Consider the following 20,418-nt stretch of genomic DNA (forward strand, 5'->3'; position numbering starts at 1 on the left):
CTCAGTATAACAAACATTTCGGTTAGAATCTATTTCCTAAGCATTTACTTTTTTTTAGAAAATGGAATTGCATGCACCTGACAGTCTTAGAATTTGCTCTACCAGTTAATTTGACTGGTAGATGGGCTACATACCCATTAATATATCTGCATCTTACCTTTAAAATCAACATCAGTTAGGTTCTAGCAGCTTCACATTTATTTATTTAAAATCTTTTAATACCTGTTGGTTCCTTCTACATGCTAGTGCTCTTAAGGATGTACTTCTAAAATCCCATATACAATATCTAGACTCTGTATGCAGCCCCCTATGTTTTTCTATTTCAATAAAACCATCTCTGGCAATTAAAAAGTTAACATAATCAGAATTAATGAGTAATATTCTCCCTCCAAACCCATACCAAAAATAAACCCTAAGTAGATTTACAATTGTGGAGATAGGTGTGTCCTGCTTCCATCTTTAAAATTAAACTGAGTAAATGAACTAGATGTATAGTACCTAGTGATATTTAAAAATCTTTCCTAACTCCACAGGGCTTAAGATAGTATTTAACTAGCAAAGAAGCCGCATGCCCAATTACTTTAATGCAAGCTGTAAATGTCTCAAAAATTTCAGCTCTAGAATCATTTCCATTTTAAAGCATCAAGATAAAAGTTCACTAAAACATCAGCCACCACTGTTTTAGGGATCTGTATCCATTAAGAGATTTATTTTCTCTTTCTCTTTAGAGTATTATACCTAGTTAATAAAAATGGCACTCTGTATGATTAACTTTCACCCTCAAAAAGTGATCAGCTAAGAGAAATGTCAATTGTCACATCCTTGAGATTCATATTTTTGTAGGAGTTTAACTTTCCCAATTATAATACTTAAGGTAGGTATCCCTTCCAAATGTGATTCAACAGCCTAGTTTATCAAAAACCCCACATAAAATTGAGTTTAAAAAGTAAATTTAAAAATTAAATATGAGCATTATCTTGGGTATGTACACACAGGTCAGAAACCAGGAAACACATGACAATGAATGGGCTCCTATTTGATTGTTTTGATTTTTAAGAAGTGAGCATGAAAATAAATCTTTATTTTCAGTTATTACCCACCAATAAGAGAAAGTTAGGTTCACAGTTTTAGCTCTCGACACAAAGTGAACTAGGAGGCAAATTTACATCCATCAGATACAACTAATGGACCAACTTTTTAAAGTTCAGGCTACCTTGAAAGCTTGCAACATATCAGATATTGCTGTGTATTCTCTGATGACAGCAATGGCTGACACTAAGCAGAACTTGTGAAGTGTTTTTAATAGGTGTTTTTTGTAATATGTTGCTGGAAACCAAGAGGTTTATAAATATGTTACACGTTCAGAAATGAGATACTTGAAAGTCTAAACACACTGATTAAGGAGTGCATATGTTGCAATCTCAAGAGGGGTCAACAATCCATATGGACTAAATTAATACTTGCCTCTGGGTAGCAGATATGTTTGTAAATATAAAATTAGACATTAGCACCAGTGCAGAACATGCCCCGCATCATAAGATCCAAAACACCAGCACAAGTTTATCCATCATTAAAAAACAATTACCTCCTTCCTAAAATATCAGACTTGCAGGTAACTAGATTAATAAATCTAATCCAAATGAATAACTCCTATACTATATAATTTCTTTCAGAATTATATGTGAGAACCAATCAGCTAAACAGCAGACATATTTAAGATTACCAATATTTTTTAAAACTGGGCATTACCATACATAGGTAGAAACTTACTGAAAACTGAGACAAAAGATCTTCAAAACTTTAAATAAAATTCCCTTCCTGTTTATCAATAAATGTGCCAGAATTAAAAAAAAAATCCTAGAAAACCTGTTTATTGATCATTCTCTCCATGTACGTTTTAATAAGTGGTGCTGCTCCCATTTAAGGAATCCATTACTAACCTAATTTTCTAATAGAGGTAAGAGATACTTATCACCTGTAAACATTCATCTATCAACTTAAGACCAACTAATAGCAATATAGGAAATTAAGAAACATTAATATTTTTGGTTTATATTTCATGGATGGTGCTGCTGTTCCAGCCTTATAAAGTAAAGCTGTCTGCTTTTCAAATTTCAAAAATTAAAATACCCGCCCCCCCATCTCACCATACTAACCAGTGCCCTTTGGTTTAGGACAAGAAAAGGTTAAAGGGTTGTTGATTATGGATGTACCATTTTGATTTTGAGAACTTCACACACAAATCATACCAAGTGGCCAGACACTTATTTTTACAGAACAGTTTAAATATTACGAACTAGCCAAGTCAACTAAACAACTTTCACAAATTGGTGTTTAGTTTGGCTTATAAATGGGAAAGTCACACATTTAAAAGTAAATGTAGTTGAAATTGTGAATCAGGTATAATTTGAACCTAATGAACCATGCAGGAAGGAGCAAGGGTTAATAAACCAATGTGCTTTGAATTTGTTCAAGTACTGATATTTCTGAATATAAAGATTTAGCATATATAACAGCTATCATGAGAAGTGAAAAAAGACTTTTCCCCAAAAATGAAAATATTAAAACTAAGTTAAAATACATAAAGTAGTTAGTATTCCACGCAGCATAAAATTCAACAAATCAAAGTTTACATGTCCCAGGTTGAACATGTGTGAAAATGCAAAGCAAGTATTAAAACCGATATTATGTCCAATATTTAAAACCAGTTTGTAATTGGGGGAACATCTAAATCCTTAATTAAAAAACACAAATGAAGTGAAAGCTTTAAACTGGTACACACTGTTCACACCTATATTTCAAGTTTGGAAATGCATATTTGCAAGCAGCAATACAAAAGTATTCATGAAGAACGCATAATCTCTGAAAATTATGAAAACATCCCTGCTACCAATACATTTCTAAATACAAAACTGACTACCATATTTGTTACTTCTGTGTAGCGAGAGAAGTTCATTTTCAAAACAGATAAAATTCAGTCTTTAGGTGTGAATGGTATGAATGACAGTCTTTTTTTTTTTTTTTTTTTTTAAATTTCTTAGTCGTTTGGGATCCTTAAGCATGCAAAAGCTTTGAACAGGAGGGTCCACAAAGGAACCAGGGTTGTCTTATGGCATCCAGTTAAGCCAGAGCTGGGAATGCCTCTGGGTCATCAACATCAGGAGCAGAAGCACTTGACTGAAAAAGAAAACAAACCACAATTAAATACAATTCTCAAATTTTGAAATACATTGCTGTGTCTATTTAGGTATGGAACTCTAAAAAATCTTGACCTTAAAATACCAAATATATCAAAGCTTTTAGTTAAAAGGCAAAATTATGTATCAGAATAGGACTACAGATACACAACAATGGCATTAAAAAAAAGTAATGTCAAAGGAAGAAACAAAGTATCACTACATTATCACAGATGAACATCATAAAATCTACAATACAAAGTTACTACTATAATCAAACCCTGACAGACTCTATTAAGCAAGAGGGTCCACAAATTTGTGTACTACGTCTTACAAATTCAGAAGGACATTATGGTTGTTTCCAAGCTGGACCATAAGAAACAAATGAAATAACCCAAAAGTTACTTCTAATACTTTAATACAAGGGTAATTCAAAAATCTCATGGAAAAACAGAACAAAAAGATAATACAAATCTTTCCATGAACTTTTTGCAGTACCCTCATATTCAGTCATCAGAAGCAAAGACTTTGACATCAGACAGATACAAATTCAAATTTATCAATTATTTGGGCATCTATCAAAACATTTAATTAAGAACTTGTTTAGTACCACACACTATGCAGAGCATTGAAGAAATTACAGAAAGTAGGACAAACACGAATCCCAGCTATTACAGAAGTCTAGTATAAAGAAATCAAGAAAAAAGGTTACTAATAATCCCGTGAGTGTCACACAAAGGTTATGTTAAGATGAGACCTAGAAAAGCAGTGAGGAACAAAGTAAAGGGAACACTTTGGTTATTTCAGGTAGACCTCAGCCAGCAAAGGCTGAGTTGAGTTGATTCCCTGTACCTGAATTTCCTTATCTGTAAAGACAGGGATGCCACCACAGTAACAATTAAATGACGTTAAGTACACAATATGCCTAGCACAGCACCACAGCCAGCACTTCGTAAGAATTTAATAAAGTGTAGTAATGTAAGTCTATTGACAGCACTATTCAAAAAGTCATTTAAATACTTTAAACAAAAATATAACCTACAATGTAGTTTCTTTAAGGCACAGCTACTTTTTCTTCTACTTTTCATGTCCGTAAAAAGGACCTAGCCTGTGATTTATCAGAAGAGGCCCTTGAATTACTTAAAGGGGAAAAAGAGATCTTAAAATAACCTTATCAGTCCTGCTGCCACGGTTTGGACGTCCACCACGTCCACGTCCACCTCGTCCTCCCCTGCCACCACGTCCTGGGCGGCCAAGGTCTCCAAAATTGATCTCCAACTGAGACGTTATATCATTTGCTGGCTTCCGGAAATGATGGTCCATAACCGAATCTTCAGCATGAGCCTAAAAATTTAAGTGAAGGCCATTGAATAACAGAAAAATAATGCTGCAAAATTTCTAAATAATGACCTTTCTCCTAAAAAGGCCAAAAATCCAAGCTGTTCTTTGTGTGAACAAATATATCAACACCTCTACAGGTAATAAGCAAGCTATGCGCTCAGCTATAGTGATCTTGGAGTAAGAATTCCCTTCACTTTTCTCTACCTCAAATTTCTCTCGCTTTAAATTGCAGGTTATTATCAGCAGTCCTTGATTAAAGGTATGTAATCACAATCGACTCAAAAGGCTGGTCTCCAACCCAGACCTACTGAATCAATCTTTGGCAGTGAAATCTGGGTAAATTCATTTTAAATGCCCTTCTATTAGGATTCCTATGTGAATCCCTAATGAAGACCTTTGGATACAAAACATTTAACGTTTCTACTAGTGATAATACTGAATCTTTTTTACAAGTTATAAAGAACTTGTACTCTGGGGAAAACACATTATGTGTAGATTTCTCAGATGGTGTTTCTGTTCATATACAACTGTTATGTTCTTCCACATAAACTGGTGAGCTACAAATTCAAGTGAAATATTACAAACTCTACACAAGAGGGGAACCTTGAAAAGCTATGTACAAACAAAACCATGCCTTAAGTGTACCAAAGAAATTTCTGAAAACTGAAGTCATCATGTTTATGAAATCCAGACCCTCTTTTGTATTTATGTATAAGCTAAATGACCCAGTGGGGGCAGTGGGTGAGGGGGTAGGGCAGCATGGGTGTGGTGGTGGAGTGAGTGGGACAAAAAGCCACCACAGAATTTTGTGCTGATTCATGACTGATGATTTCTTTTATGTTTGGGATGAACAGGTTTTTAGTCTTCTACTTGGAATCTCTTCTTATACTACCTCAAAGTACATTTTTCTTTTTCTAAATACATGTAAAATCCTTTTTTCTGGAGATAATGAACATCTGGTTCTTTCTAATCAATTTGTATTATTATAGCTGTTAATCACCTTAAAGAACAAGTGCATTCTTGTGTTTGTATTCATGTTTTCACCTGTTTCATCATCTCATACCCAAATTAAATATTATCCCTTTGTGTCATGCCAACCCACTTCAAAGGCAATGGAAGGTTCTTCTAATATTAACTTTGAAGGAGCCTAGAAACATAAATAAATGTAAATCCACAAAACCACTAACAAACTAAAATCAATTATACATACTAACTGTCTAATTTTTAAATGTTTGCTATTTCAAACCAACAATATCAATTCATTATTAGAAGTTGTTGCAAATTTCTAGAGCACAGAAGCAAAAAAGCATTAAGTTGATGCACTACTGAAATACCTGAAAGGTGTGACTACTGTAAGTAAGATGACGTATGGATATTCTATCACCACTAATCTTTACGGCAACTACAAGGATAAATTTGCAATAAAAAAAAATTTTCTAGAGCATCTAGAGAATAATGAGGAAATAAGGAGCTCTCAATCTCATCTCTGTCAATAACACAGTTACTCAGTTCTCCATTCCTAAAGAATGTTAAATTTCTTCTTTCCCCTACCTCATATTTGTTGTGAGGATGAAGATAAGCAAAAGTAAAAGGGTCCTTAAAATGTATATATACACACACAACAAACCTGAAGACCTAAATATTCAAATAAGGCCATATATATATGCCAATAAGGCCGGATTTAACCAAGCCTCCATAACACAAAGGCACAGTAACTGTAAGGTCCCAAACATATAAAAAGTGGTTTGGTAATAAATATGTCCCAGTTTCGACATTATTCATAAGCAATTTCACATTTAATAATTTTCAAAAATTTCTACTCATATACATTACCCTGTATAATGGTTATTTCTAAAAAGCTCAGTGTAGGATGATATTTAAAACTGGGATACCCAACCTGATGTCTATAAAAAGTATAGAGACTTCAGGGCATTAATGAATCCCCTGAAACTGCAACTACAATTTTATGTGTGTATGAATTCTATTCTGGGAAAAAAACTCTAGCCAGGACCCCAAAGTCACAAATAATTGTCTTAGGGAGCCTAAGTAAATCTTTTTTATATTAACCTAGCCAGCTGATAATCAGAGTTCAAATAAACAATCTCCCCAAGATGAACTTTCATGGTTGAATCAGGAATTCTATTTTGTTTTACTCAACCACACTAACAACTTTACCTACAAGAACTAAAAAACCAAAAAATTAACAAAAAAACAAGTTTTCTAATAAAGCAAATACTTTTCTCTATAGAATCTGACACGACAATGTCCTCATTTACTATTATGAAGTAACTGTTAAAAATAATCTGTTCTCTAAGCCTAGAAAAACATTTAAAGTGTATCTTCCATTTTATTTTAAAATGTTTCCAAGTTTGTTTCACAGAAACTTTTTGTTTAGAAAATTGAAATGCATTAAGATCTTATTGAATCTTTTCATTACAGGTTGCCTACATAACATTTTAATTTAACTTTACCCAAGAATGATAGAATTTGTACTCTGGATTCCTGACACAACCCTATATGACATGCAGAAATCAAACATAAATGTCAAAAGGTTGAAGAAAGCTAATAGAGACAGAGGATTTAAAAGAAGATATAAAACTTGTCTGGCTAATATTACCATTAAAATCTCATACTTTCATAAGCCCTAATAGGATGTAGCACTGGGACATTCCTCTAAGAACATGCCCCAAGGTTTAAACAGAAGCTACCAAATCAAAAGTTACCAACATAACTTCCTCAAATATTTTCATTAGTTTTCATGATTCCTAAGTAAAGAAAACCCTTAAATTAATTCTTTGGTCTTTACAAGGCATCAGGTAAAGAAGGATACTATCATTTACTGAGAGTCTTGACCATTATACTCCTATAATGGCATAAACAGTTTCAAAAGATGAATACTAAATAAAGCCACTTATACACTAGCTTAAACCTTCATATGGAACATTTCATATAACAACATTTCAACCTAATACAGCAGTCTTTTAAAAATTTCCACTTAGGTAAGATTTCAAAAAATACAACCACAACTTTTCAAAATACCAAATTTCTAAAACACTAATAATTCTATGATATACCATTGACTAACACCTTTTTTAAAAAAAGAAACAATATACCACATTAAATATAATTACAAATTGATCAAAACACTAAATTTCTTGGAATATATGGTATTGAAGTTTATTTTCCCTTTCAAGCAAGTTATCTGCCCTATGATCCTAAGTAAAGCTTTATTTTATAAACAGAATATAACGTAAGTGAAATTTTAAAATATATATATAAATACAACAAGTCACATCTGAACAAAACGTTTTCAAATACCACAAAACTTAATTTTACCTCTTCACTCTTTGATTTATGAAGAACAAATCCCTTCTTCCACTGCCCATCAGCACCTTCATTTGGTTTTCGGATATTAAATTCTACTTTTGCCCGGTCCTTATTTTGAATAGCCTTCCACTCATCCAAAGTCATCTCTTTTGGACCCTCTTCCTTTACCTCTTCAACTTCGTTCTCCCTGTGAAAAGACGTTTAAGTTTTATACCTGGTAGACGGCTGGTATAATTTACATAAAAATATTTCAAACTTATGATTATAAATAAGGAAGTTAATCTTAGATGATTGGTAATCTTACAGAGAAAAAAACATTATCCAAAAATGATGGTATCATAGTATTCTGTAACCCAATGGCTAACATGCAACTTGATAGAGGTCACAAATTTAGTGCTTGTTGATTAGTGGAAGTACAGATAACTGTGGAATATAGAATTTATCTTCATAAATTCTTAAATGATCATTTATCAGTAATACAATCTTGAATTGGTCTTACTAATCCTAAAATACACATTTCTTAAGATCACACTAGTTTGTTTTTAGGTGATTAAAATCCTTGGCTTGTCTTTTCCTAAAACACACATCTTTAATTTCCATAATTTCTCACAGTATATAACTCACGGTAACATATATGAAGGAGGGCTGGCTCAGTTGGTTAGAATGCAGCCTTGCAACACCAAGGTCATGGGTTCAGATCCCTGAATCAGCCACAAAACAAAAACCCACCACATATATGAAGGTAATCATCTAGGATGCCTCTGGTTTCCTATTCTGGAATATAAAAGAACTGTTCCTTTATTCTAGCATATAAGGCAAAGCAAAACAAAAGCCAATTTTCTATAAATCCTAAAATCTCTATGCTCCAACTTTCAAACCAAACTATACATGAACAGGAGACTGAGGTTTCACTAGTAATAAAATTGTTGACAAAACAAACTGGCTTCAATATTTAATACCAAATTAGTTATTTCCAAATATAATTCTCAAGTTATAACTATTGAATATCCTTCTCCTTTTTACAGAAACAAAGCACAGGCATAGGAAACCATTATTTTAGTCTGATCTCAATTTCCAATTGTTACCAAACAAATCATTTGCTATTTTCGGTGCTCTCCTTCTTTCCAAAGATAGCAGGTGATTAAGTTAGCTTTAGAGCTCAAGTATCTCCCTTGACGCTGCCCTTTACTGTCTGACAAATCCTACCTTAAAATGTCCTACAGCAAGTTTACATTGAACTGACCAGGATCTTGGGTATCAAGTCCAACTTTGGCAGCTTACAGTTGAGAAAACTAAGGATCTAAAAAAGGTTCTAGTTACTAATAAGTTATGACACGGACAGGAATAGAATTTAGCATACCTTTTATCACATCATTTTTAAATCACATCATGAAGCCATTACAACTACCTTTAAGGGTTGCTGTAAGGATCAAATGAGAACCAAACAGAAGCTCTTGGGAACTATATATAAGGGAGTTAATCAAAGTCAGCCAGAGCTGTGCTTCTTAAATTCATATTTCCACATGTAAGATATAATACTATGCTCAGATTCTCCCCTGTTCTGGAATAAGACTAGATAGAGACTGCTCCAATGTGATCATCATCATCTCCTTTATACCAAATATCCCATTTCGTTCCTGTGTCCAGAGCTAAGGATTTGCCTCAAATACCCTGTCAAGACACCATTCCCTTTTGGCAAACAGTTATAATCTTTGCAACTCACTCTGCAAGTGATTCAAACATGGGCTCATCATTAAAGGAACAGCTATGTCAAGCACTGTGGGGTACTTAAAACTTAGGATCACAAAGAATTCATTTATTTTATCAATCACGATTTCATTGTTTACCACACAAAATTATGATTCCATGTAGTCTAATATAAATGAATTTACGTTACCCTAAGTGCAAAACATCACCTAACACCATGTATTTTTATCTACTTCCTCCAACAGTGAATCATTTATCATTATCCCAACAAATCCATGATCTCCCATCATTAACAGTGAAGTTCACTACAAGAGCAATTCTTTCTGGAGAAAAGGAAGATTAGAAAAGAATATCCCCCCTCCCTGATTGATCTGAATATGTTCCAGTTAAGAAGCACTGCTCTAAATAATCTGTAATCCAAGACTTTAAACCACAATACTAAAACAAATGACTGGCATATAACTTATGCTTGGGTGGATGGCAAGTACAGACAGGCATTAATATTTCTACCAGCTTAACTTGAATCTTTAAAACAACCCACCCAACGTTCAAAAAACCAAAATCTTCAAAACCAAGTCCTTTGCCTAAACTCAGAAAATGAACATGATTAGAAAAGCTAGTGAACTAATAGCACACTCTGATCTTTGCTCTCCGCATATATTTTAAAACAGGCCAGTAATGCTATGTTCCAAATTCTATGCTGATTTAAAAAAAAAACTTAGAGGTGAAATTTTAAAATGGTCACATTTTCTAGCCATAAACTATCTCAGAATAAAATTTGTACAATGTAAAATGTCAAAATTACTTTCAACTATGAGTTCTAAATACAAGTTCTCTTATTCCAACCATTTGTTCTAATTTTTAAAAACCCCCAACTTCAGCTTCTATTTCCCACCTACTTGATGTCTTACGATAAGACAGCTATCACTAGAATTACCCATTATAACTTCTCTAATAAATCAGGTAATTAGGTCAAATGCATAGCTCTTTATTTCTACTCTCTATTCTCAAGTTACAATAGGTCATGTTTGTGGTTAGGGCTAATAATAGGTTTTACTAAACTATGAGTATTCCTTAACTTTCTAAGATGTATGACAATGGTAAAATGGGTAATCAAACAGAAATAATCACATCAAAATAGTCCATTTTCAAACCATTAGAACCAAATGTATACATGTGTAAAGCTCTCTTCTAAGTACTATTTGAAAAATGGGAGTATAATGAAAGTCTGTCATGTAAAAAGCCATCAAATACCAGCATTAAACCTATAGGTTATCTTACTGGTAAAATCCAAACTGCTTTCAATGCTGGAGCATTACTACTACACACAAAACCACTCACTTATTTTCAGTGTCTGCCACTGGATGTTCTTCACCTTCAGGTGTTTCCTCAGTCACATTTGATTGATCCAAGTCACTGCAATTATAAGATATTTGTTTCTGAATGTATTTGGGGGACTCTCTAAAGAAAGAAAGAAAAAGAAAGGCAACCAGGTCCATTTACATGTAGCTGAAGGGTTCATCCTATGAAAATATCAGAAGACCTCACATTCTCTAAATGTCTTTTACTACTAAATCTACTCCCCAGTAGAACTCTAAGAGAAAACAATGTTATCTACTGGTTAAGTCATTTCATATACTTAAAAAGTAACTGGACAGGGCAGTTAGCTCTAAAACAAAACTTTACTGGCTTATCAAATTTTTTAATGACCAGAATGTCAATAGCTAGAATAGGAACTATTAAAGACACAAACTGAAGTTAAAAAAAAAGGACATTTGATACAATATAAACACAAACTTATCCCATTAGACATTATCTTGTAAAATAGTAGCTCTGAGATAGTATTCATTCTTGTCTCAGGGAAAAGTAAAATTTAACAGATGAAACTCTAGTAAGATATAGGACCAATTTTACTAAAATTATTTATTTAAAAAAATCAGAATACCAACGTTAATTCATCTTTGACAGTTCCCCAGTTGTGAGATCCGCTACCACCGCGTTTGTCCTCATGCTTCAGGCCACTGTAATGTGAAAAAGAACTAACAAAACTGAGTTAACATAATACTCTTTAGTTCTAGAAATTCAAATTTTGTTTTTTATTAAATAAATACATTAAAGTATAAAAAGTAAAAACCAATAAGACTTACGATCTATCACTTCCACTATGCCTATCAAATTCACGTTTGCCACGAGAATCAAATCCATCTCCTCGGCCCATTCCACGTCCACGGCCTCCTCGACCTCTTCCAAGACCACCGCGGCCTCGGATAGGCCGGTCAATAATCGGTCTACAATACAAAAAAATTGTACTTCTGTTTTTTCTGGAAAAATGAATAAGGAAAATGCACTCAAAGGCTCAACAATACAGAACACGTTTACTAGCTCTTAATCCAACAGTTAAATACATCCTTAAGAAAATTCAAAATAGTCTATTTTTAAATACATAAAGGAAAACAGAACTAGGAAGCGTCCCCAAACAAGAAAATTACTTTGGTATTCCCTAAAATGTTACTACTAGTGCATATACTTTCTCATTGTTATTAACTGCACATTATAATCCAGTAAAACTGCTCTTCACCAGTATACTTCAAAATGAAAATAAACACACCACAGTGAGTAATCTGTTTTGTTATAATCAATTAACCAACAGTATTTTCCTTTTAACTCAACACCTGTGGAGAGCAAGGAAAAGAAACTCACCACCAGTTCAACTGAAGTATTTCATTACAAGAGATCTAAGTTTGAACTGTTACCCAAAGATCTAAATACATTTAGATGTTTCTCTGAAAAACTGAGAGAAGTAATCAACCACACTGCTGCCTAGCAATTATAAGCTGAGCATCCCTTATCTGATGCTTGGGACCAGAAGTGTTTCAGATTTTGAAAAATATGCAGAATACATACTGGTTGAGCATTTCTAATTCGAAAATCCAAAATGCTCCAATGAGTATGCCCACTTAACAGCTTAACGTTAAGATGTGACTCTATAAACTGACATAACATGAAGAAACTTTTCTCTTTGAGGAAGAAAAAAAAAAAAAAACACTTTACCTATCAACTGAAAATTCGCCTCCTTCACCCTTTTCTTCAAGCGGCTTTTCGAATCTTCGTTCACGAGGTGGTCGTCTTTCTGGTCTTCTATCAATTATTTTTCCTTCACCCTGAAGCTGTTGATCAGGTCTTCTTCCAACGCGTCTTATTCCTAAAATGATAAATAACCCGCATAAGCAAGTTATTTTTGCAACACAAAAAGTTTACACCATCAAACACAACAACAAAAAAGTTACTCTTCTTTCAGTCCAATAACTAGCACTTCCTGTTGAAAAAGGCAAACAGTGGGCATCCCTAACATGTAACAAAGTACTTCAGGGAAATTCTTAGACAACTTCTACTTTAGCTTGCCAAATTATCCCCCCACCCCCCCAAGGCATTCTCTATACCTAACCTGAAAGTCATTTGGGCAGCCATTATATTCCTCTCACTTTTCAAGATATCAGTCTCTTAAATTTTTTTTTATTTAAAGAAATTTTAGGCAAGTGATACATTTTAGCTTTAATAATACCAAAGAAAATAATACCAGTAGCCATTCATAAATAACCAAGCAAATCAACACACTGACTAGATAGGGCCTCTCAAAAAAAGAGTAAAGGTCACGCTATTTTAGTCTATATAATCTGAAGAAAAAATGCAATAGAGTAAAAAGACGCATAATTCTATGAAATCACAAATCTGAAAGGAAAACAAATGGCATTTAGATTGCTAGAGAATTTCCCTACAGTTTAAAATAGCCATTTAACCAGAAAAAAAAGTACTATCTCCCTCTATTACGGTTTTAAAATATATAACATATAAATGTACATTATGTGTACATACACATCTACATTCACATTCCCCCACATATAACTTTCAAATAATACTGTTATGTAACCACTAGGAAATAGTCCAGTTATTTATTGTTACGGATGGAGACAGCCTTTTTGTTAGTTTGTCCTTACAAGTATCTTTGTTTTCAAAGAATCTTTAAAAAGCACACACACGCAAAGGACCCCTTTTAAACAATATATAAACAATAGGAAACTAAGTGATTTATGAAGCATTTATTCATTTCCCCCCTTATTACTTTTTTCCTATTAATGTCTAAGCCCACAAAAGGCAACCAATATGAATTATTGTTGGCCTTAAGGAGAAACAGATCGATGGTTAAATTCATGACTATAAGATTTCAGGTGTGCTGTAATTTCCACACCACAATTTCTGACAAAGTCAAACAGCAGCTGAGGAATTGGTTTTACAAGATCTTAAGTTGCTTCACTCTGCTTCTTTCTAAGAAAGTGGAACACCATCAGGACACACCCAATTATTCAGTTGCCTGTAATCTCTTTACTAAAATTTTAAGGTTCACTCTCAGTAAACTCTCAGGATAGACCACAAATGTTAGACTTTACAATAAGACATTTAAATAAATTTCATCAGTGGTATACCGTATTGGGGTGGAGCTATAGAACAAGTCCTTTTAATGACATCCAAGCCAAACACACCCAAATGAACAAAGGCTTGCTTCTCCACCCAATATTCAACATCAGGCTTACAGAAAAACAAACAAACAAACAAACAAACAAACAAACAAACAAACCCCTTACTAAATAAACTCACCTAATGAGAAATGATTGATAGCTTAAAAATGCAAGCTTCTTTTTGATATACTTATCTGTACTTGCAAGCTTAATAACTGTATTAAATTCCTCCAGGCTTTAATTATTAAAAAAAAGAAACAAACAAAAAACCCCTTAGTCTATACTCTGACATTCTGCTAAGTCAATTCTCAAGTTCTTCAAATGGACAAAAGATAAGTTATAATGTTAATTTATATAACAAACATTAAGTTCCTATCAGAATTATGTCTAGCGTTGTGTCAGGACCAATTCTCAAAAGCACAGAACACATGATCAGGGTAACAATCCTTCCCACTCTTAAGGGGCAACGGACTTTGTTTATAGCCAACGCACATAACACTGACTGACAGGTGGTAGGATCTCAAAACGAGTATTTTTCGTTCAACATTTTTTCTACAAAAGCTTATGTTTTATGCAACTTAATAGTAGTCCGAAATACTGACCTAAGGGAAATGTTGACAGCTAACACGGAACAGGTTTCCCAAGGAAAGAATGACTTAAAAAACTAAAACCTGAAAAACTTAGTCCTGGTTATAAATTCATGAAACAATTCCCTACATTTATAACTTAAGACACTAGTTTCCTGCAAGATCTAATTTCATAGATGGGCTTCATGATCAAAACAAAAGAGGCATTTAAACCATGCTTCATGCTTTGAACATCCGAAATGAGTGAACACACCTACCTGGCACATTTCATATTTGTGCTTTAAACTCAACATTTTCATATACTTTTTTTGGATTAGTGTGACCAAGGAGGTAAACTTGAGCACAGTTTAAATAATTACACAGGCCAGTGTTCCTTAACACAAGAATTAAATCATTTGTTCAATAGTGCTAGATTGCCATAAAGCTTAATTGGCTGAATAAATACTTGGCCTAAGTGATGTATACATGCTTTCTAATGCTCCAATTGTGCTTTTCCCCAACCTATAATTTTAACACATAAATTAATTCCTTTGTTTTATTCATCACCTATATCCTAGGTTCTCCATTCCAAGCCTCACAAAAGTCCTCAAAAAATAAATAATTCCTAAACCAAAACCCAACACAAATAAATTGTTTTTATTTTTAAAACTGGTTGAATTGTACAGAATTCAACTACAGCTAATGAGAAACAACTCCTTTCAGAAGCACGTGGCAATAAGGGGTAATTTCAACTTTCAACACATACAAACAACTTTAAAGATTTAGAGCTTTAGGCCCTACACCTACTTGCTATTTATTTATTGATCATGCACGCTTTTTCTTACCCCCAATTGTTTTGCTACATTTCAGCCACAATAAACCAATGAGTGAGAATGCAAAAATCAAAACAACTCTATGAAATACACAGTACCCTGGAAGCAACTATTAACTGCCAGTGAAATCCTGACCAGGTTTCACACACACGTGGAGAGAAAGCTGCAGGCTCTAAAGAGCTCTACAGCGGCTAACGTTGTGACAGCCTCTGCACTCTCATCACCCACGAGGCCCAGGCCAGGCCACACCATATGAAACACTGAATTTGGGAAGTCGGGAGAAAGGACCGTGGTACGAGGGCGATCCCAGGCTTTCCCGCAATAACCAGTCTTCATTCAGAATTCCCGCTTCTGCTTCCTCGAGTATAGCCAAATTCCTCTGCTTCCCAACAGCTTAACTCACTCCAGCAAGTTATAACATTATAATAGCTGAGGGCAGCAATAAAGCACATGTGGCACCCCAAAACAGCAGCTTACTCCACAATTTCTGATAACCTCGAACACAGAAGCAGCTTGAGTGTAAATTCCCACCCCCAGATTTTCACTGGGGTACTCCGCGACACGGTGGGACAAGATGGCAGGACAGAAGCCCAATACAGACAACAGCACCCCAAAGGAGCACGCTGAGGAAGGGCTCTGCGCAGGAAGAAGCTGTGGATCCCAAGCTTCTCCGTAACTACGAAATGCTTCGGTAAGTGACTGGCTTCCCCGCACCTCAGTCCATGCGCTCGCCCGCCCAGGAAACCGGCGGGAAGGCAACAGCCTCCCAGGACGCCGAGCACGCTCGAGGGGCAGCTCGTCTCCTCACCACGCTCCTCCGCTCAGAACCTGAGGCGGGAAGGGGGTGGCTCCGGGAACCCTGCAGGCGGAGGCTTGAACTTGGGGCTACCATGCTCCCAGCACCTTCGCAGGACCTGGTTTTTGTCGCGTGGGGGAAACGTGAGGAAATCGGCGGCCACGTCTCCCGCGGACGCTCGGAGCTCCAGAAACAAGTGGCAGCGCAAGTCCCCTCTCGCCTTCCCTCCATCTCGGGTCTCCCCCACCTCCTACCCCAGCTTTACCTTCTTTCTTAAGCGCCACGGGCGGTTGCGTCTCCTCTTTCTTGTCAACCACGCCAACGCTGGGAGGCAGCGGGTTCTTGCGGTCTTTCTGGGACTCCTTACGCAGCTGTTTGCCCGCCGCGTTGGAGTTGGTCTGGGCCGCGGCCTGAGCTGCGCTCTTGGCCCCAGAGCCCCCAACGCCGCCCCCGCCGGTTTCTTTTTTCTTGTTCTCTGCTGCCTTCAGTACCTCAAAGGGGTCCGATTCGTCGTCAAATAACTGGTCGAATCGATTGGTGACCACGCAGCCGAAGCCTTCCTGTAAGTGCCCAGGCATGATGGTGGCTCGGCGGCGCGTTCCTCCACGGATTGCAGCGGGCCGCGCCGAGCCAAGAGCGCCTGCTTCAGCTCTTCCCACAAGATGGCCGGGCCGAAAGAGGGGGGCCGTCTTCTCTTCCGGCGCCAGGCACACATCCGGGAGCGCCTTGAGCCGCACGGCACCATGGGGTACGTAGGCCAGAGTCGTTTCTCCTGAGGTGGCTTCCTGCGCCAGGACTACAATTCCCAGAAGGCATCGCGCAACAACTGTTCGCGCGCGTCTAAGAGGCGGGACCTCACGGAGGGAGAGAAGCGTGCGAGCTGAAGGAGGGGAAGCGTGGTGGTGGGCGGAGTCCTGCCACCTGTTCGTACCACCCTTAAACTCTCTAGGTCTTCAGCTGCCCTGAAACCAGGAAAACGTCACTACGTGTTTTGCTCGCGAAAGTGTGCTTTGGTTTCACTCACCCGGCCTCCGGCCCAGGGGTAACTTTTCCCCACCTCTCTGAGAGGGTCAAGGCCACAAACTTCCGGGGGTGTGGGGGAGTGTGTTGTTGAGATGGCTTGCCGGCCGCCGGTAGGCTGGACCGGGTCTGTTCCAAGTCCCTAGCTGCTCAGCTGCTGGAGTTGTCCTCCTGAACCCTTCAGACCGAGTCGGGGCTCTTCTGTTTAATGTGAGGCGGAAGACACTTCCTCTGGCGGGGACATGAACTCGAGGAGCAGAACTAACCAAAAAGACAAGTTGAACTATCCACATGAGAAAGTTGCGCGCCTTTCCAGAGCAAGAAATGCCGTGTTGTGATGGGTGCTGTAAGAGCTGTTAACTCCTGACGGTGCAGCACTAGACACTGGGCAAGCCTCCAAAAAGCACTGTTTGTAGGAACACTTTCTAGAATCATTTAAATTAATTGTGCATCATTGTCCGGCAAGCCAAGGCTTAGGTGGATGTGATTTGTTAGTAAAATGTGCCCAAGAAATAACATTTTAGAGCATTTTGAGTATATGTGCTGGAAGGTGCAGCGAGAGGAGGAAAGTATGTCAGCAAATTAATTTAGTTATGACAAAGCATTGATAGTAATTGAGCTTATTAAAGTTCATGAAGGTATTACAGTTGTCAGTGCATATTCAAGCTCATTTAGTAACACGATAAGTGTTTATATCATAATTTTTAAATCTTTTTCCATTAATACAAAATACTTGTATAATAGAAAAATGCATCCTTACGTGGCAGGTGCTATGAATAACTTTCATCTCAACAACATCTTGTTAGGTAAGTAGTTTCCCTTTTTCACACATGATGAAACCATTTCAGAGGTGAAATGACTTACCAAGTTCACACATCTGTAAGTGCTAGTGCCAAGCATTAATCCAGTCTTCTAACTACACTATGAGTCTGTTGACATTCTTTAATCCAGACTGACCTGATAGAACTCAGACAATTATTAAATTTCCAATACTTAATAAGATTTAAACATTGTTGCATGTCGGTCAGGGTATGTAACATGGCTGAATGTAATCCTATCAATTTTTGTGCTGATTTGAAATCAATTAATTAAAGGGAAAATAGAAGATGGAATCATATTATGGGCATGTGGCAATAAGCCTCCTGGTTTTCTTATTTATCCTTCCCCACTCCTCAAAATCACTTATTTCCCTGTTGCCTTAGTACCCCTCAACACCACCACCCCCATCTCACCCTCCCTTCCACAAGCTCTGCCTCTTGTGGCTCCTACAGAGACAAGGAGCTTTTGACCATACTCTTCCCATCTTTTGAAAATAGCTGAAGAGTCTCTTCCAGGGACAGCTTCTAGAGGTACTCAGAATGGTCCAGCGTCTGCCATACTGTCATAGACTTTCCTGCAATACAACTTCTAACAAAACTAGACTGTCCTGAACCCCTGGAAATAGAATCATTTACCCTTCTACCAAGAAGGTTGGGAAAGCACCAAAATCTGCATGTGGCATATGTTCAGGCAGATTTTGAGGGATTCGTGCTGTGAGACCTAAAGTATAGAAGGTTGTCTAAAACAAAAAAACAAGTCAGCAGGGCCTGTGGTGGCTCCATGTGTGCTAAATGTGTCCGCAACAGGATCAAGTGTGCTTTCCTTATTGAGGAGCAGAAAATCATTGTGAAACTGTTGAAGGTACAAGCACAGAATCAGAAAGCTAAATTAAAAAATGAAGTTTTTTGAGAAATAAAAAAATCAAAAGGCAAAAAAAAAATAGCTGAACTTTAAGGAGGAAAATGAAGCACAAAGAGATTGAATAATTTACCCACTTCTACCACATTCTGGGGAGTGGGGAGGGACTGTTAGTCATTTTTCTGTTCCATTACAGATCTCTGGTTTCCTCAAACAGGTCTTCATGACCACCAAGCATTGTTACAATACGAATATTTGAAGATAAGCTACACGTAGGGGAATTGTCTGGTTATGAATTTATGAAGTTCATTTATGCTTCTCAGAGAAATTACATACTAAGGTAACATCCCTGTACTGGCAAAGCCTCCAAAAAAAGAGTTATTCCACAGTGTAACACTGGATTTAGGGCTCAGATGGTTAGAATGCAATGTTATAACACTAAGGTCAAAGGTTCAGACCCCCTACCAGCCAGCTGCAAAAAAAAAAAAAAAAAAAAGATAAAAATGTTATGAATAAACATTTGAGGAAAGGGGGTAGAATCTTGCAAACACTTCTAATTTCCTTCTTCCCCTTTCTTCTTTTCTGGAATTTTGGCTAATTCAGAAAAGTTTTAAAGCCCATTTGTAAAGTATACAAATAAAGCTCAAAATGACATCTCGCAATCAATTGTTACAACTATTTTCACTAATGTTTCCTGTATCCTAAGAAATTAAAATAGTCTTTAGAAATACTAAAAAGTTTCTGCTACTCTTAGTAGAAAAAAATGGCCAAATAAACCTCACAGGAGGAAGAGAGGAGGTTTCCTGGTAGACTCTGTTATTCAAATTAAAGGCATGATTTGTAAAAGCAACAAGTCTGTCCCAGGATACCACTGATTAAATATGTGACCTAAAATAACAGCTCTCTGTAGCAATACTTGAATCACATCTTATTCTCCGAGTAATACTCATGCAACTTGCTTTATCCATAGGAGGACTCTCTAAAGAGTTTTCTACCAATAAATGCTGAAAACTACTCAAATACTTTGACTAAATATCCAGTATAGTTGGCTAATGTTAATGAAAGTGAGAAACAGAATATTATACATCCTTCATGTCCCTATTTGTTTTTAAGATGCTACTATTCAATTCTCAGCCACATTACAACCTGTTTTCACCCATTTCTTAATAATCTCTGTGCCCTGTTACTAACTGTTGCTATAAATAATCATAATAACTAACAATTAAGGTAGTGCTAGACATTGTGCTAAGTACCTTACATGTATTATTTCCTTTAATCCTCAGAATAACATTATGAAGTAAATAATAATACTACCTCCAGCCACCTTTCACAAATAAGGAAACTGAGGTTAAGTGCCTCTCCCAAATTCACATTGACTGAAAGAGTCCAGGCAGGGTGATCTTAGAGCCTGGGCACCCAACTACCAGTATTATACTTGTGAGAGACATGGCAGAGAAAAAA

At 36.5% G+C, this 20,418-nt stretch overlaps 1 protein-coding gene and 1 pseudogene across 4 annotated transcripts; one reads left to right on the forward strand and one right to left on the reverse strand.

Moving 5' to 3' along the window:
- Positions 1 to 1,025: 1,025 nt before the first annotated feature.
- On the reverse strand, positions 1,026 to 16,946 carry SERBP1 (SERPINE1 mRNA binding protein 1). Of its 4 annotated transcripts, none has more exons than XM_063106937.1 (8): positions 16,526 to 16,946; positions 12,603 to 12,753; positions 11,699 to 11,839; positions 11,501 to 11,572; positions 10,893 to 10,967; positions 7,854 to 8,031; positions 4,347 to 4,520; positions 1,026 to 3,177 (listed from the first exon to the last, which is right to left on the reverse strand). In XM_063106937.1, exons 1-8 carry the CDS (start codon positions 16,836 to 16,838, stop codon positions 3,121 to 3,123), a joined length of 1,161 nt encoding a protein of 386 aa, XP_062963007.1. In that variant the 5' UTR covers positions 16,839 to 16,946; the 3' UTR covers positions 1,026 to 3,120. The 4 variants fall into 4 exon arrangements, with proteins under 4 accessions (XP_062963007.1, XP_062963005.1, XP_062963006.1 ...); XM_063106935.1 differs by having other exon boundaries at positions 10,893 to 11,012; XM_063106936.1 differs by having other exon boundaries at positions 11,501 to 11,590.
- The window catches only part of LOC134384162 (large ribosomal subunit protein eL34-like), a 63,119-nt pseudogene continuing 58,455 nt past the window's right edge, over positions 15,755 to 20,418 (forward strand).

Source organism: Cynocephalus volans, chromosome 8 (genome assembly GCF_027409185.1).
Source record: "Cynocephalus volans isolate mCynVol1 chromosome 8, mCynVol1.pri, whole genome shotgun sequence".
NCBI classification, from domain to species: domain Eukaryota; kingdom Metazoa; phylum Chordata; class Mammalia; order Dermoptera; family Cynocephalidae; genus Cynocephalus; species Cynocephalus volans.

What these genes read in the sequence shown, in the direction of transcription:
- SERBP1 (XM_063106934.1), bottom strand. Translation starts at nt 16,838, where the DNA reads ATGCCTGGGCACTTACAGGAAGGCTTCGGCTGCGTGGTCACCAATCGA. An exon ending in CATAGTGGAAGTGATAGATC is followed by an intron (nt 11,591 to 11,698) that starts GTAAGTCTTATT and finishes CAGTTTTGTTAG; the next exon opens with TTCTTTTTCACATTACAGTG. An exon ending in ATAAATCAAAGAGTGAAGAG is followed by an intron (nt 4,521 to 7,853) that starts GTAAAATTAAGT and finishes TTAAATTTTTAG; the next exon opens with GCTCATGCTGAAGATTCGGT.